The sequence below is a fragment of the Haematobia irritans genome, chromosome 2, assembly GCF_050003625.1.
Source record: "Haematobia irritans isolate KBUSLIRL chromosome 2, ASM5000362v1, whole genome shotgun sequence".
In the NCBI taxonomy this organism is placed as follows: domain Eukaryota; kingdom Metazoa; phylum Arthropoda; class Insecta; order Diptera; family Muscidae; genus Haematobia; species Haematobia irritans.
The window spans coordinates 16,501,957-16,520,998 of NC_134398.1; the positions used below are offsets into that span (position 1 = coordinate 16,501,957).

Sequence of the window (19,042 nt, forward strand, 5' to 3'; positions counted from 1 at the left end):
GTACACTAAAAAAAAAAATATTCTCGTGAGGTCACAGATTTCATGTCTTTAAAATAATTAAGTGATTTGACTTCAAGATGGGTATCATAGCATGAAAGAAAAAATTTTTGGGCTAAAGTCAACTTGACTTTAATAATTCAGAAAAATTCTTTGAAATTAAAGGAATTGTCTTAAAATTTGTTGTCTTTTTGCATCTTGACTACAAGGCAAAAAATCGTTAACAAATAGGAACCGTTTTGTGAACTTTATTTTAAAGACGCTTTTTAATGGAAACATAGCATAATTTCTACTGGAAGAGAAATTTTCAATTTCGTCAAATAAATCTACTAAAAAAAATTACAAAATTTTCCATAGAAATAAAATTTTGACAAAGTTTTCTGTAGAAATAAAATTTTGACAAAAATTCCTAAAGGAATAAAATTTTGACCAAATTTTCTATAGAAATAATATTTTGACATAATTTACTATAGAAGTAAATGTTGAAAACATTTTTTATGGAAACAAAATGTTAACAAAATCTTCTGTAAAAATAAAATTTTGACAAAAATTTCTATAGATATAAAATTTTTACTAAATTTCCTACAGAGATAAAATTTTGACAAATTTTTCTATAGAAATAAAATGTTTACCAATTTTCTATAGAAATCAAATATTGACATAATTTTATATAGAAGTAAATGTTAAAAAAACATTTTTTATGGAAACAAAATTTTGACAAAATTATCTATAAAAATAAAATTTTGACAAAGTTTTCTATAGAAATAAATATTTGACTAAACTTCCACTTCTATAGATATAAAATTTTATCAAAATTTTCTATAGAAATAAAATTTTAACAAACCTTCCTACGGAAATAAATTTTTGACAAAGTTTTCAATAGAAATAAAATTTTGACAAAAATTTTGATAGAAATAAAATATAATTTTATATAGAAGTAAATGATGAAAACATTTTTAATGAAACAAAGTTTTGACAAAATTTTCTATAGAAATAAAATTTTGACAAAATTTTCTATAGATATAAAATTTTAACAAAATTTTCTATAGAAATAAAATTTTGACTAAACTACATACGGAAATAAAGGTTTGACAAAGTTTTCTAGAGAAATAAAATTATGACAAAAATTTTTATAGAAATAAAATTTTGACATAATTTTATATAGAAGTTAATGATGAAAACACTTTTAATGAAACAAAGTTTTGACAAAATTTTCTATAGAAATAAAATTTTGAAAAAATTTTCTATAAATATAAAATTTTAACAAAATTTTCTATAGAAATAAAATTTAACTAAACTTCCTACGGAAATAAATTTTTTACAAAATTTTCTATAGAAATACATTTTTGACAATATTTTCTATAGAAATAAAATTTTGAATAAACTTCCTACGGAAATACATTTTTGACAAAATTTTCTATAGAAATAAATTTTTGATAAAATTTTCTATAGCAATAAAATTTTGACAAAATTTTCCATAGAAACAAACTTTTGAAAAAATTTTCTATAAATATAAAGTTTTGACAAAATTTTCTATAGAAATAAAATTTTGACTAAACTTCCTACGGAAATAAATTTTTGACAAAGTTTTCTATAGAAATAAAAGTTTGACAAAACTTTTGGTAGAAATAAAATTTTGACATAATTTTTTTTATATATTTTATATAGAAGTTAATGATGAAAACATTTTTAATGAAACAAAGTTTTGACAAAATTTTCTATAGAAATAAAATTTTGAACAAACTTCCTACGGAAACAAATTTTTGGACAAAATTTTCTATAGAAGTACATTTATAAATACATAGAAATAAAATTTTGATTAAACTTCCTACGGAAATAAAATTTTGACAAAATTTTCTATTGAAATAAAATTTTGACAAAATTTTCTATAGCAATAAAACTTTTACAAAATGTCCGATAAAAATAAAACTTTTCATAGAAATAAAAATTTGACAAAGTTTTCTGTAGAAATAAAATCTACACAAAAATAAAATTTTGATAAAAGTTTCCTATAGAAATAAATTGTTGACCAAATTTTATATAGAAATAACATTTTGACTTAACTTCCTACGGAAATAACATTTTGACAAAATTTTCTATAAAAATAAAATTTTAACTAAATTTGCTATAGAAATAAAATTTGGACAAAGATTTCTATAGAAATAAGATTTCTATAGAAATAAAATTTTAATTATACCCTAAACCACATAGTGGTCGGGGTATAAGTTAGATCGGCCAAAAAATGTGCCTACCAGAAATATTGAGTTTAGACCCCATAAAATATATACCGATCGACTCCTGAGTCGATCTGGCGTTTGGTGTCCGTCCGTCCGTCCGTCCGTCCGTCCGTCCGTCCGTCCGTCTGTCCATGTATTTGTTGTTCACAGGATTCCGGTCGCAATTATTAACCGATTTTGATGAAATTTGGTGCAGGGAGTTTTTTGGGCACAAGGACGAACGCTATTTAATTTGGAAGAAATCGGATCAAATTTAGATATAGCTCCCATATATATGTATCGCCCGATTTCGACAAATGGGGTCACGTTGCGCGTTTTTTCTAACGGATCGTCACCAAATTTGGCAAAAGGTAATCTTTTCCATCGCACTTCAAGTCTGCAAAATTTCATCCAAATCGGTTCAGATTTAGATATAGCTCTCATATATATGTATCGCCCGATTTTCCCAAATTTGGCCATAGTACTCTTATTTATTAACCAATGTTACTCAAATTTCAAATTTTTATGTACTAGCCGATCGTACTTATACGTACTTGTAGCTCTTACATAAGAATATTGCTCGATTTTTACAAATTTTTATTTATTACCCACACCAATTTAACGATTTTCTCTTTTTATACCCTAAACCACATAGTGGTCAGGGTATAATAACTTTGATCGGCCAAAAAATGTGCCTACCAGAAATATTGATTTTAGACCCCATAAAATATATACCGATCGACTCAGAATCACCTCCTGAGTCGATCGTCCGTCCGTCCGTCCGTCTGTCCATGTATTTGTTGTTCACAGGATTCCGGTCGCAATTATTAACCGATTTTGATGAAATTTGGTACAGGGAGTTTTTTGGGCACAAGGACGAACGCTATTGAATTTGGAAGAAATCGGATCAAATTTAGATATAGCTCCCATATATATGTATCGCCCGATTTCGACAAATGGGGTCACGTTGCGCGTTTTTTCAAACGGATTGTCACCAAATTTGCCAAAAGGTAATCTTTTCCATCGCCCTTCAAGTCTGCAAAATTTTGTCCAAATCGGTTCAGATTTAGATATAGCTCTCATATATATGTACCGCCCGATTTTCCCAAATTTGGCCACAAACCCTTTATTTATCAATCGATCTTATTCAAAGTTGGCTAAATATAATCTTCTATAGCACTAACTAAAGGGTGATTTGTTAAGAGCTTGATAACTTTTTTTTTTTTAAAAAACGCATAAAATTTGCAAAATCTCATCGGTTCTTTATTTGAAACGTTAGATTGGTCCATGACATTTACTTTTTGAAGATAATTTCATTTAAATGTTGACCGCGGCTGCGTCTTAGGTGGTCCATTCGGAAAGTCCAATTTTGGGCAACTTTTTCGAGCATTTCGGCCGGAATAGCCCGAATTTCTTCGGAAATGTTGTCTTCCAAAGCTAGAATAGTTGCTGGCTTATTTCTGTAGACTTTAGACTTGACGTAGCCCCACAAAAAATAGTCTAAAGGCGTCAAATCGCATGATCTTGGTGGCCAACTTACCGGTCCATTTCTTGAGATGAATTGTTCTCCGAAGTTTTCCCTCAAAATGGCCATAGAATCGCGAGCTGTGTGGCATGTAGCGCCATCTTGTTGAAACCACATGTCAACCAAGTTCAGTTCTTCCATTTTTGGCAACAAAAAGTTTGTTAGCATCGAACGATAGCGATCGCCATTCACCGTAACGTTGCGTCCAACAGCATCTTTGAAAAAATACGGTCCAATGATTCCACCAGCGTACAAACCACACCAAACAGTGCATTTTTCGGGATGCATGGGCAGTTCTTGAACGGCTTCTGGTTGCTCTTCACTCCAAATGCGGCAATTTTGCTTATTTACGTAGCCATTCAACCAGAAATGAGCCTCATCGCTGAACAAAATTTGTCGATAAAAAAGCGGATTTTCTGCCAACTTTTCTAGGGCCCATTCACTGAAAATTCGACGTTGTGGCAGATCGTTCGTCTATTCATGATGAAATGTCAAAGCATACTGAGCATCTTTCTCTTTGACACCATGTCTGAAATCCCACGTGATCAGTCAAATACTAATGCATGAAAATCCTAACCTCAAAAGAATCACCCTTTATATGTGCAAAAAATCATCGAAATCGGTTCAGATTTAGCTATAGCTCCCATATATATGTACCGCCCGATTTTTCTAAATTTGGCCATAAAACCCTTATTTATCGACAGATCTTACCCAAATTTGGCTAAATGTAGTCTTCTATAGCACTAACTATATGTGCAAAAAATCATCAAAATCGGTTCAGATTTAGATATAGCTCTCATATATATGTATAGCCCGATTTTCCCAAATTTGGCCATAGAACCCTTATTTATTAACCGATCTTACTAAAAGTTGGCTAGATCCAGTCTTCTATAGTACTAACTATATGTGCAAAATTTCATCGAAATCGGTTCAAATTTAGATATATCTCCCATATATGTATCGCCCGATTTTGAAAAATTCGCCCTTATAATCTTATGTTTGACCATACAGGCCTCATTTCTTAACTGATCTTACTCAAATCTTGCATAAGATAACCTTTTGTGGTATTAATCAAACCCGCAAAATATTATGCAAATTGGTTCAGATTTAGATATAGCTTCCATATATATGCATCGCTCGATTTTCCCATATTTGACCATAGTACTCTTATCTATTAACCAATGTTACTCAAATTTCAAATTTTGATGTACTAGCCGATCGTACTTATACGTACTTGTAGCTCTTACATAAGAATATTGCTCGATTTTTACAAATTTGTATTGGTGGATCTAGAGGAGGAAATTAGAAGCCGGCAAGGCTTGATCTTTGACAATGTGTGGTAAACTTTATTCCTGTAGAAAATTTTGTCTACATTTTAGTTCTATAGAACATTTTGTCAAAATTGTATTTCTACAGAAATTTTTTCAAAATATTATTTCTATAAAAAATTTTCTCAAATTTTTATTTCTGTGGAATTTTTTCTCAAAATTTTATTTCTATAGAATTTATTGTCAAAATTTTCTTTCTATAGAAAAATTAATTACAAAAATTTGTTTATAGAAACTTTTTCCACAATTTTATTTTTATAGAGATTTAACAAAAAAGAATTCTAATTTGGGTAAAATTCTACCAACTGTGGCAACCGTGGTGGTAATACAAATTTATATTCTAAGTTATATACGTTGCATATTCATGTTTTAAGATAATAAAGTACTTAGAACCATTTTTGTTTTGTAAAATTTTTTAAATTTAACGAAAAATATAGTAGGGAAAATTGTTTGGGAATGTATGGGAAAGTAGGGAACTTTTTTTGTCCTTGTAGGGTAAACAGAACCTTTTCCCCGGCAACATTGACTATGAGCTATAGTCAGATTGACACAAAGCACCCATAGACATGTACCCCTTAATTTTCTTAAATATGCAACTGCGGTTTTTCTCCCAGACCTATATATTACCCCACAAATGCTTATGATTACTAATTCTATAATGGTGGTTTAGGGTATGATATAGTCGGCCCCGCCCGACTTTCTACTTTACTTACTTGTTTTCTTGATGGGTCGTTCCTCAAAGCAAATCATTGAAGTTGGATTTAAATAATTCTGAGATACCTTTCAAAAATAATTTCAAATACTTAGGTATTTATTTTACCAAATTAGTAAAATTCAATAAACATGCGCGATTAACTTTGTCAACAGCATATAAAATCAAAAATTATTATAGGAACATTTTCTATAATAAGTCATTACCAACCCCCCCACAAAATTATTGCTATATAAGACAATCATAAGACTTGCCCTACTTTATGCTTTTCCCCATTAGCGTAGCTATGCAATTTTCCTAGGGGGGGCTATAGCCCCCCTAGCTAAAACTTTATAGACTGAACTTATAGGTTCTACTAATGTTTTATTTCATAAAATTGAATAAAAAATAGACATCAACATAACTCGACAATCAATTTATAATAAAGCAACTAAAAGTACCCTACGGGAAATTGGTGCAAATTGCCACTGACGGACCTATCACAGAACTGGTACCTGTGCTCCAATTTTCCCATTTAGTGAAATAAAATTATCAGAATAACCTTTTGTTCGACCTATTTCAAAAAAATTTTTTTTTTCATTTCGGGTTCGATTAAGAGCTCAAATTGAAAGAGATTTCTAAGAGTTTGTGCGAGACTGGTTCCTGAGGACCTGTTTATGGGTTGCTCCTGCTAAATTGTCCCAGGACGTGTCCTTTGGGATGAGTCCAAGACGCATCCTAAAATGTAAGTTTACTCCGTCAATGACAAACCCATGTTAAAGTGGACGGTCCCTTCCATACGTTTTGATCAGAGCTGGGACTGGTCCATACACACCAGGGACTAGTCCTGTACCAGTTCTGTGGTTGATCCGTTTCCCGTAGGGTAGTTCCACACTTTTCCCAGCAAAAAATTGGGAGTTGTTCTAAAGGCACAACTTTAAAAGCAACTCCAAAAATGTCCTCACAAAGACGTTAACTATTTTAACTACACAGGCAGTTTTTTTATTTCATTTTTTTATATTTTAATGCGTAATTTTTTGTTTTCTTTTTTCAAATAGTCTAAAAAAGAGTAGGAATAAATAAAATGGTACAAATTATTCAAATTTTGCCACAAAAATGCTAAATCCATTATAGAAAAATCGATAATATTTGAAAATATTCGAGGGAAAACGTTTCAAACAAGCGTTAGAACGCATTAAAATTCATAAAAAAAGTAGAAAAATTATTTATTTGGGAAAATATCACAACATTTTTAATTCACATTCAAAACACTGAATTCGGATCACACCTTAAGAAGTGATGCAAATTCATTGCAACGGCTGTTGAAACGGTGGACATTCGTTCTATGACAAGTTCGTATTACATTCATCGCTTCTCCGCCAATTTTGTACCACTTCCAGACCCAAAAAGAACATTTTCACTTTTTTGGCGACACATTTTTGCAGCGTTATTAAGATATTAATTTATGAAAGAATAGTTTTAATATCAATTACTATTTTTTATTCAACTAAATCATAAGTTCAACCACAGCTTTATTTCATAAATATCAGACTTCTACCACAACCCAAGTAATTCGATTGTTCATGAAAGTTTTTAGTGGAACTTTGTGCGTTGTACGAGTATATACTTGTTTAATTTTTATAAAAATGTAAAATCGTAAATAGGTTTTCAAATTCTGGGGGGCTACAATTTTTCTGGGGGGGTCTAAGCCCCCTCCCCAGAGGCCTTCCTACGCTTATGCTTTTCCCATATGGTTTATCATTTCACCCACAGTTATGAACGAATTCGGAATATTAGAACGTAAAATCCTTCGGTCTTGTATCGGCAAAAATGACAAAGGTTAGGTTAGGTTAGTTAGGTGGCAGCCCGATGTATCAGGCTCACTTAGACTATTCAGTCCATTGTGATACCACATTGGTGAACTTCTTCCATGTTAAGCTCAATGACAAGGGACCTCCTTTTTATAGCCGAGTCCGAACGGCGTTCCACATTGCAGTGAAACCACTTAGAGAAGCTTTGAAACCCTCAGAAATGTCACCAGCATTACTGAGGTGGGATAATCCACCGCTGAAAAACTTTTTGGTGTTCGGTCGAAGCAGGAATCGAACCCACGACCTTGTGTATGCAAGGCGGGCATGCTAACCATTGCACCACGGTGGCTCCCAATTAACAATTAACAGACACTTCTCGCATAGATATATCTATTAAATATCTGTTTTATGGTTGATTTAATTAACGGAAGATTTAAATCTGACTTCCTTATTAACAGCATATCATTCAATGTACCCTTTAGACCTACCCGCAACTTTGAACTGCTCCACATTGAATACTTTCGAACGAACTTTGAAAACAACGATCCACTTCGCCGTCTTTGTAAAGAATTCAATAAATTTTATTATTATCTTGATTTGTCAGAAGAGAAATACAATGTAAAGAAAAAGATAACATTATTATTAAATACTTGATATATTAACAAACAATATGTATATAATGTAATATATTACTGTTTGTCTGTAAGGGTTTAATCCATAGATGAAAATAATAAAAAAAAAAAAAAAATAAAAAAATTCAAATATCGCTCCAATATATGCATAAGTAGGATATGTAGGAAAAAAATTAACTCAGGAGGAGATTATGAATTGAGCAGTTTGAAAGAAAATTGGGGCTTACGATGAATGTATCTGCTAAGAACATTTTTATGCTGATTGAATTTATTAAATCACAATTAACATTTCGGATTGTGGAAGACGATGTTTTGTAATCTGAAGTTTTTGAACTGTTTCATATTTTTCTAATTTTTTTATTTGAACTAATAGCATCTTCGGCAAATTTCTACTTTCAGTTTCTCATGTGGAGGGCACTAATTTAGTATTACCCAGTGTGAAGCGACATCATATGGGTGCTTACCTTTGTATAGCTTCAAATGGTGTGCCACCTTCTGTCAGTAAACGGATAACTCTGATAGTGCATTGTAAGATACGAAAATAATATACAAAATTATTTACTTCTATTTCTATTGAATTAATTCATTTTTGTTGAAATATTTTATTACAGTTGCTCCCATGATAACAGTTCAAAATCAATTGATAGGAGCTGTCGAAGGAAAGGGTGTTACACTCGAATGCCATTCGGAAGCATTTCCCAAAGCTATAAATTACTGGACTCGGGAAAAAGGAGATATAGTACCGCCAGGTAAGATAGAAGACTTATAGGAGAATATATCATATGTTTGTTTTTTTTTTTTATCAAAATATCATCATGATTTGTTCCTTAATTGTTTCTCTCAAAAAAAAATTATATTCTTCGTATTACTTTTGTTTTAGGTAGCAAATTTACTTCAAATGTTACTGAAATCGGTGATTATCGAAGTTCAGTTAAACTTCACATAAATCCCTTGACTGCATCTGAATTCGGTTCATATCGATGTGTGGCAAAAAACTCTTTAGGAGATACAGATGGCACCATTAAATTATATAGTAAGTATTCCTTTAGATAACCCTGTAAAATCTTTTGCAAATCCGAAGACATATATATTAAGTGCAATATGCATATATTGCAGAAATTCGCTTTTAAATGTCCATATTTATACCCTCCACCATAGGATGGGGGTATATTAACTTTGTCATTCCGTTTGTAACACATCGAAATATTGCTCTAAGACCCCATAACGTATATATTCTGGGTCGTGGTGAAATTCTGACTCGATCTGAGCATGTCCGTCCGTCCGTCTGTTGAAATCATGCTAACTTTCGAACGAAACAAGCTAGCGACTTGAAACTTGGCACAAGCAGGGATGGAAAACGCAGTACTATAGTACCTTTTTCAATACTTTTTCACCTTGGTCAGTACCGTGGTACCCCCGCGAATGATTTAGTACCTTTTGTGTATACAATTTTGAGCCGATATCAGATTTATGGAACAATAGTTTTTACAAAATATTTTAATATTTTGAGAAAGTCTTTAACAAACTTATTTACTAATGGTCTTTTGTAAATTTGTCAAAACAGACAAGTTTATGCTACTTTCTATAAAAAATTTTCACAATTTTTTACTTCTATAGAAAGTTTTGTCTACATTTTATTTCTACAGAAAATTTTGTTAAAATTTTATTTCTACAGAAAATTTTGTCAAAATTTTATTTCTATAGAAAATTTTGTCAAAATTTTATTTCTACAGAAAATTCTGTCAAAATTTTATTTTTATAGAAAATTTTGTCAAAATTTTATTTCTATAAAAAATTGTGGCAAAATTTAATTTCTATAGAAAATTTTGTCAAAATTTTATTTCTATAAAAAATTTTGCCAAGATTTTATTTCTATAGAAAATTTTGTCAAAATTTTATTTTTTATTTATTTTTATTTATTTGCTCGATTTTATAATTTGAAGCCATGGGCCGATATAGGTTAAATTACAATAAAAAAAATTTTCTATTTCCATAGAAAATTGTATCAAAATTTCATTTCTATAGAAAATTTTGTTAAAATTTTTTTTCTATAGAAAATTTTGTCAAAATTTTATTTCTATAGAAAATTTTATCAAAATTTTTTTCTATAGGAAATTTTGTCAAAATTTTATTTCTATAGAAAATTTTGTTAACATTTTATTTCTACAGAAAATTTTGTCAAAATTTTATTTCTGTAGAAAATTGTGTCAAAATTTTATTTCTACAGAAAATTTTGTCAAAATTTTATTTCTGTAGAAAATTGTGTCAAAAATTTATTTTTATTTTTATTTATAAATTTGTGACGTACCGTTTTTGGAAGAATTCTACCAACTGTGGCAACCGCGATTACAATACTACTGTAATCTTTGTAAGCGGATATAAAACAAAAAAATATATATTTAAAATTGTGGAGTTGACAATCAAAATTTTGTCTAAAAGAGCTATTGACAATAATCTTCTAATGGAATTTTTGTTGAAATTTAGTGAAAAGTACTTTTTCGCACAAAAAGATACCTTTTTTGTACTTTCTTAAAAATTGCATTTTCCATCCCTGGGCACAAGTAGTTGTTATTGATGTAGGTCGGATGGTATTGCAAATGGGCCATATTGGTCCACTTTTCCGTATAGCCCCCATATAAACGGACCCCCAAATTTGGCTTGCGATTGCTCTAAAAGGAGCAAATTTCATCCGATCAGGCTGAAATTTGGTACATGGTGTTATTATATGATCTCTAACAACCATGCAAAAATTGGTCCACATCGGTCCATAATTATATATAGCCCCCATATAAACCGATCCCCAGATTTGGCTTGTGGAGCCTCAAAGAGAAGCAAATTTCATCCGATCCGGCTGAAATTTGGTACATGGTGTTGGTATATGGTCTCTAACAACCATGCAAAAATTGGTCCACATCGGTCCATAATTATATATAGCCCCCATATAAACCGATCCCCCGATTTGGCTTGCGGAGCCTCTAAGAGAATCAAATTTCATCCGATCCGGCTGAAATTTGGTACATGGTGTTGGTATATGTTCTCTAATGACCATGCAAAAATTGGTCCACATCGACCCATAATTATATATAGCCCCCATATAAATCGATTACAAGATTTGTCCTCCGGAGCCTCTTGGAGGAGCAAAATTCATCCGATCCGTTTGAAATTTGGAACATGGAGTTAGAATGTAGTCTCTAACAAACACGCAAGAATTGGTCCATATCGGTCCATAATTATATATAGCCCCCATATAAACCGTTCCCCAGATTTGATCTCCGGAGCCTCTTGGAGGAGTAAATTCATCCGATCCGGTTGAAATTTGCAACGTGGTGTTAGTATAAGGCCGCTAATAACCATGCCAAAATTGGTCCATTTTATTGTCAAAATGTTATTTTATAGAAAATTTTGTCAAAATTTTATTTCTATAGAAAATTTTTTCCAAATTTTATTTCTATAGAAAATTTGTCAAAATTGTACTTCTATAGAAAATGTTGTCAAAATTTTATTTTGTCAAAATTTTATTTCTATACAAACTTTAAACTTAATTATATACGTATTTAATCGGCCCTTTTGTAGTTTAATATATACCACGTATGGACTATGTGGTATATATTACGTTGTTAGGAAGTTTTAAGATACCTTGCCATCGACTTCAGTAGAAGTTTCTGCGCAATCCATGGTGGAGGGTACATAAGCCTCGGCCTGGCCGAACTTACGGCCGTATATACTTGTTATTATCTACCTTTATTGTTATCTTATCTTTTACAGGAATACCATCAAACACTATCAATTATGTGGATATTCATAATACTGATCGGCATAAAGGTAATAAACCGAATTTAAATTATTTCAGGTTAAAAAAAATACAGTGCAAAATTCCAGAAACCTGAAACCGCAAAACTCCAAACTAAAATAATTAAATTTTCTTTCAAATAATTTTTTGTAATTTTTTATCAAATTTCTCTTTTCCCTTCATTTTTTTTTTGCAATTTCATTTTTAATAATTTCAAAAAATATTTTCTTTTCATTTCAATTTCATATCTCTTAATGCCATGACTATACCTTTGAATCTGGTTACCAAAAAAAGGCAAAAAACGTGTAAAATCATCTGAACCTTATCATCAGTCGAAAGTAACCTCAAGTGAAAGTGAGGATAATGACAATCCTGGAAAACGAAAAGGTAAGTTACGCTAAAAGAAGCACACACACACACACTCACACAGAAAAGAAAAACCAACACAAAATGCCAGCAAGCAAATTGGCATTTAATGGCAAAAAAAAACTGACATTTTGCCATTTACCCCAAAAGACAAAAAAATCCACGAGAAAAAAGTTAACACCAAAAGAAAACAAAATGAGAAATGAAAATGCCAATATAGAAATATCTTCAGTGAGAATACAATTCGCGCTTGCAAAAAAAAATGACAAAATAAAAAGCCTCTGGAGAGCTATTAAATAAATAAAACGAAATATTATGAAGCTATAATAATACGCACCGGTAATACTCTCAGGGATTTCTTAGTGGGGCGAAAATAAAAGAACAAAATGAACTGCTGAAAGGCCACAATTTTTTATGGCTTTCATTTCATGGTGAAAACAGAAGAAGAAGAAGAAGAAGAAGAAGAAGGGAAAGATATCTTTGAGAAACTTTAATAAGGTGCAAATATATCGCCAACTCTAAGCAAATAGTCGTGTTTTTCTTTTTCTTTGTAGCTTTGGAATAGAATAGATTGTGAATGAGGGTGGATTGGGTTATATCTTAATATTTACCTTCAGGAATATAATGATATATAAACAAACATCTAGAATAATGGCTGTTCCAGGATTACAAATGCACCCAGGTTCTTTTTTTTTTTGGGGTTTAACAACTCAATTAAATGTAAAACAAATGCCAGTGTATTAGACCCTCAAACAAATGATGAGGATGTAGTAAAAGTGCCACTACATTTGTAATACCATAAATAAGAAAATAGTTACATGAAATTTTCTCTAAAGACAAAATTTCTATAAAATTTTCCTCAAAGACACCATTTCTATGAAATTTTCTTTAAAGACAAACTTTGTATGACATTTCCTCTAAAGACAAAATTTCTGCGAAATTTTCTGTAAAGACAAAATTTCTATAAAACTTTCTCTAACGACAAAATTTCTATGGAATTTTCTTTAAAGACAAACTTTCAATGAAATTTCCTCTAAAGACAAAAATTCTATAAAATTTTCTGTAAAGACAAAATTTCTATAAAATTTTCTCTAAAGAAAACAATTTCTATGAAATTTTCTTTAAAGACAAAATTCCTATGAAATTTTGTCTAACCACAAAATTTTTATGAAATTTTATCTAAAGACAACATTTTTATGAAATTTTTCTCTAAGGACAAAATTTCTATGAAATTTTCTCTAAAGACAAAATTTTTATGAAATTTTCTCTAAAGACAAAATTTCTACGAAATTTTCTCTATAGACAATGAAATTTTCTCTAAAGACAAAATTTCTATTAATTTTACTCTAAAACAAAATTTCTATGAAATTTTCTTTAAAGACAAAATTCCTATGAAATTTTCTCTAACCACAAAATTTTTATGAAATTTTACCTAAAGACAAAATTTTTATCAAATTGTCTCTAAAGACAAAATTTCTATAAAATTTTCTCTAAAGACAAAATTTTTATGATATTTTCTCTAAAGACAAAATTTTTATGAAATTTTCTCTAAAGACAAAATTTCTACGAAATTTTCTCTAAAGACAATGAAATTTTCTCTAAAACAAAATTTCTATGAAATTTTCTTAAAACACAAAATTTCTATGAAATTTTCTTAAAACACAAAATTTCTATGAAATTTTCTCTAAAGACAAAATTTGTATGAAATTTTCTCTAAAGACAAAATTTCTGTGAAATTTTCTCTAAAAACAAAATTTCTATCAAATATTTTTTAAAAACAACATATCTATGAAATTTTCTCTAAAGACAAAATTTCTATAAAATTTTTCTTAAACACAAAATTTCTATGAAATTTTCTCTAAAGATACAATTTTTATGAGATTTTATTTGAAGACAAAATTTCCATTAAATTTTCTCTAAAACAAAATTTCTATGAAATTTTCTTTAAAGACAAAATACCTATGAAATTTTCTCTAACCACAAAATGTTATGAAATTTTACCTAAAGACAAAATTTTTGTCAAATTGTCTTTAAAGACAAAGTTTCTATCAAATTTTCTCTAAAGACAAAATTTTTATGAAATTTTCTCTAAAGACAAAATTTCTACGAAATTTTCTCTAAAGACAATGAAATTTTCTCTAAAACAAAATTTCTATGAAATTTTCTTAAAACACAAAATTTCTATGAAATTTTCTCTAAAGACAAAATTTGTATGAAATTTTCTCTAAAGACAAAATTTCTGTGAAATTTTCTCTAAAAACAAAATTTCTATCAAATTTTCTTTAAAAACAACATATCTATGAAATTTTCTCTAAAGACAAAATTTGTATGAAATTTTCTCTAAAGACAAAATTTCTATGAAATTTCTCTAAAGATAAAATTTTTATGAAATTTTATTTGAAGACAAAATTTCCATTAAATTTTCTCTAAAACAAAAATTCTATGAAATTTCCTTTAATTTTAAAATTTTTTTGAAATTTTCCCCAAAGACAAAATTTGTCTAAAGACAAATTTTCTATGAATTTTTTTTTTAAATAAAATTTCTTTGAAATTGTCTGTAATAAAAAAATTTCCATAAGATTTTTTCTAAAGACAAATTTCTATGAAATTTTCTCTGAAGACAAAATTTCTTTGAAATTTTCTCTAAAGACAAAATTTTCTTTAAAGACAAAATTTTCATTAAATTTTCTCTAAAACAAAATTCCTACGAAATTTTCTTTAAACACAAAATTTCTATGTAATTTTCACTAAATTTTCTCTTTAAAGACACGATTTCTATAAAATTTTCGGTAAATACAAAATTTCTATGAAATTTTCTCTAAAAAAAATTTCTATGAAATTTTCTCTAAATACAACATTTCTGTGAAATTGTCTCGAAAGACAAAATTTCTATAAAATTTCCTTTAAAGACACGATTTCTATAAAATTTTCTCTAAACACAACATTTCTATGAAATTGTCTCTAAAGAGAAAATTTCTATGAAATTTTCTATCAAGACAAAATATTTATGAAATGTTCTCTAAAGACAAAATTTTTATGAAATTTTCTCTAACCTCAAGATTTTTATAAAATTCTCTTTACAAAAAAAAAAATCTATGAATTTTTCTCTCGAGACAAAAAATTTCTATGAAATTTTCTTTAAAGACAAAATTTCTATGAAATTTTCTTTGAAGGCTAAATTTCTATGAAACTTTCTTAAAAGACAAAATTTCTATGAAATTTTCTCTAAAAAGAAAATTTGTAGGGAATTTTCCCTAAAAACAAAATTTGTACGGAATTTTCTCTAAAGACAAAATTTCTATGAAATTTTCTCTAAAGACAAAATTTCTATGAAATTTTCACTAAAGACAAAATTTCTGTGAAATTTTCTCTAAAAACAACATATCTATGCAATTTTCTTTAAAGACAAACTTAATATGAAATTTTCTCTAAAAACAAAATTTCTATAAAATTTTCTTTAAAGACAAAATCTCTATGAAATTTTCTCTAAAAAAAATTTTTATGAAATTTTCCTTAAAGACAAAATTTGTTTCAAATTTTCTATAAGGAGAAAATGTTTATGAAATATTCTCTAAAGATAACATTTTTATGAAATTTTATTTAAAGACAAAATTTCCATTAAATTTTCTCTAAAAAAGAAATTCTATGAAATTTCCTTTAAACACAAAATTTCTACGAAATTTTCTCTCAAGACAAAATTTCTATGAAATTTTCTCTAAAGACAAAATTTGTATGAAATTGTATCTAAAGACAAAATTTGTATGAAATTGTATCTAAAAACAAACTTTCTATGAATTTTTTTTTAATAAAATTTCTTTGAAATTGTCTGTAATAAAAAAAGATTTTTTCTAAAGACAAATTTCTATGAAATTTTCTCTAAAGACAAAATTTCTTTGAAATTTTCTCTAAAGACAAAATTTTCTTTGAAGACAAAATTTCCATTAAATTTTCTCTAAAACAAAATTCCTATGAAATTTTCTTTAAACACAAAATTTCTATGTAATTTTCACTAAATTTTCTCTTTAAAGACACGATTTCTATAAAATTTTCTCTAAAGACAAAATTTCCATTAAATTTTCTCTAAAACACAATTTCTATGAAATTTTCTTTAAACACAAACTTCTATGAAATTTTCACTAAAGACAAAATTTCTATGAAATTTTCTTTAAAGACACGATTTCTATAAAATTTTCTCTAAATACAAAATATCCATGAAATTTTCTCTAAACACAAAATTTCTATGGAATTGTCTCTAAAGACACAAGTTTTATGAAAATTTTTCTAAAGACAAAATTTTTATGAAATTTTCTATAAACACAAAATTTCCATCGAATTGTCCCTAAAGACAAAATTTCCATGAAATTTTCTCTAAAGACAAAATTCCTATAAAATTTTCCTTAAAGACAAAATTTCTATGAAATTTTCTCTAAAGACAAAATTTTCATGAAATTTTCTTTGAATGCAAAATTTTTATGAAATTTTATTTTATTTTCTCTAAAGACAAAATTTCTATGAAATTTTCTCTAGAGACAAAATTTCTATGAAATTTTCTCTAAAGACAAAATTTCTATAAATATTTCCTTTAAGACAAAATTTCTATAAAATTTTCCTTAAAGACAAACTTTCTATGAAATTTTCTCTAAAAACAAAATTTTCATGAAATTTTCTCTAAGGACAAAATTTTCTTAAATTTTCTTTAAAAACAAAATTTCTTTAAAAGTTTCTATATAAATAACAATTTTATTAAATTTTTTCTAAAGACAAAATTTCCATGAAATTTTTTCTAAAGACAAAATTTCTTTGAAATTTTCTCTAAAAACAAAATTTCTATAAAATTTTCTCTAAAGACAAATTTTTTGTTAAATTTTTTCTAAATGTGAAATTTCTATAAAATTCTCTCTAAGGGCTAACTTTCCATGAAATTTTCTCGAAAGACCAAATTTATATGAAATTTTCTCTAAAAAAAAAAAACAATTTTATGAAATTTTCTTTAAAGATAAAATTACCATGAAATTTTGTCTAAAGAAAAAATTTCTATGGAATTTTCTCTAACAACAAAATTTCCATGAAATTTTCTCTATCGTTCTCGCGATATGTTTCCGTTATACTTACTTGTTTTGAATGTCTATAAATAAATATTTCTCCATATTTTTTCTAAACATATTTATTATTATAAATTTATATAATCTGCTTCTATTCTTCTTTTACTTTCAGATCTCTTTATGATAACCGAATTTGAAGACTATTATCCAAGTTCGGCGAGGAGTACTCACAATAAGCCTTTCCGAGAAATAAGATGGCATTTCTTGCTAATAGGTTTCACATTATACATATGGCTGAGTCTGATGCAACACAGCTTGCGTCAACAGACACATTGACATCTTACGACAACAATGGTAACAAGAATGTGATATCCTGATGACATCAGAGATGCTACTTTTATTGCTTCATCGCCTGTCGTTGACATTCTCAACAGGCGGGGAAGAATATTGTTAAAATGAATTTAATGTGGGAAAAAATATTGAAATATTTCTCGTTAGGTAAGAACGAAATACTGAGAAAATACGTGGCAAAATGTAGTGAGGAATTAAAAAAAAAAAAAAAAATCACAAATATATAGCATTAAAGTTTGTATAAATAAAATAAAATTGTATAGGCAGACATATAGGGATATAATATAGATTAACCCATTGATGAGGAATATATATGATATCCTTGGAAACACAAACAAATAATAGTTTCTACATTCAACCATATAATTATTTGATCTTATTATTTTTTACTTGAGATTATGGGGCAGTAGTTTGAATCCCCAACTACACCCACAGAAAAAATACTTTCCTCCCGGAACGTAATTTTTGATTAACACAATATTCCTTTCATCACATAAAATTGCTTAAAATAAAGTTTTTTAGTGTCAAAACAAAATTTTATTTGTCTAAAAATTTATTACAGAGTGAAGTAACCTGGAAGTAATGCAAATGTAGATCATCTTCAATGAATTTTACATGCACTCAAAAAAAAAATGTTTACTTAGATCCAACGATTTTGACCTTCTTTTTGTATTGATTCCGAGCCAAAAATGCGGCTTCTTTTGGAAAATTTGCGTCCTTCACTCCTTGGAAATGTGAGTCCCCAAATTCCCATAATATGCGTCCCAAATTTAATAAAACAAAATTTCGAAGCTAAGATTACAAACTTTGTTGTTCGGCCTGACCGAACTTAGGGCCGCATATACTCGTTTTTATTAATATTTCACTATTTACAAATTTTCCTTAGCATTGTTTAAATTCCGCATTTTAAAATTTAGGTTGCGGAACGGAATTACACCTTTTTCAGATCCTTCGCACTGATGGAGAACTTGTTCCTCTTAAATTCATTTGAATGACGAAATTTAACATTTTTTATTTTAATTATATTTTTTTATATATGTTTAATTAAATCGATGTTCCCATTCCATTTTTTCCTGTGTAATTAAAACAATAAATATTTTTTATTTTTTTTTTTAATTTTTTTAAAAATTTATTTTATTTTTTATAGAAAGATTTTTTTCCTATAGAAAATTTTTTCAAAATTTATTTCTATAGATAATTTTGTCAATATTATTTTTTTTCTATAGCAAATTTTGTCAACATTTTATTTTTATAGCAAATTTTGTTAAAATTTTATTTCTTTAGAAAATTTTA

The 19,042-nt window shown here is 28.3% G+C and overlaps 1 protein-coding gene across 1 annotated transcript in view; it reads left to right on the top strand.

The window, feature by feature from the left end:
- DIP-eta (Dpr-interacting protein eta) overlaps positions 1 to 18,804 on the top strand; it is an 82,804-nt gene extending 64,000 nt beyond the window's left edge. The window contains exons 5-10 of the mRNA XM_075293473.1: positions 8,600 to 8,728; positions 8,812 to 8,949; positions 9,081 to 9,233; positions 11,966 to 12,022; positions 12,285 to 12,377; positions 17,571 to 18,804. Coding sequence (XP_075149588.1) covers positions 8,600 to 8,728; positions 8,812 to 8,949; positions 9,081 to 9,233; positions 11,966 to 12,022; positions 12,285 to 12,377; positions 17,571 to 17,734 — 734 coding nt within the window. The 3' untranslated portion in view covers positions 17,735 to 18,804. The remainder of the gene's footprint in view (positions 1 to 8,599; positions 8,729 to 8,811; positions 8,950 to 9,080; positions 9,234 to 11,965; positions 12,023 to 12,284; positions 12,378 to 17,570) is intronic.
- Positions 18,805 to 19,042: the final 238 nt, after the last annotated feature.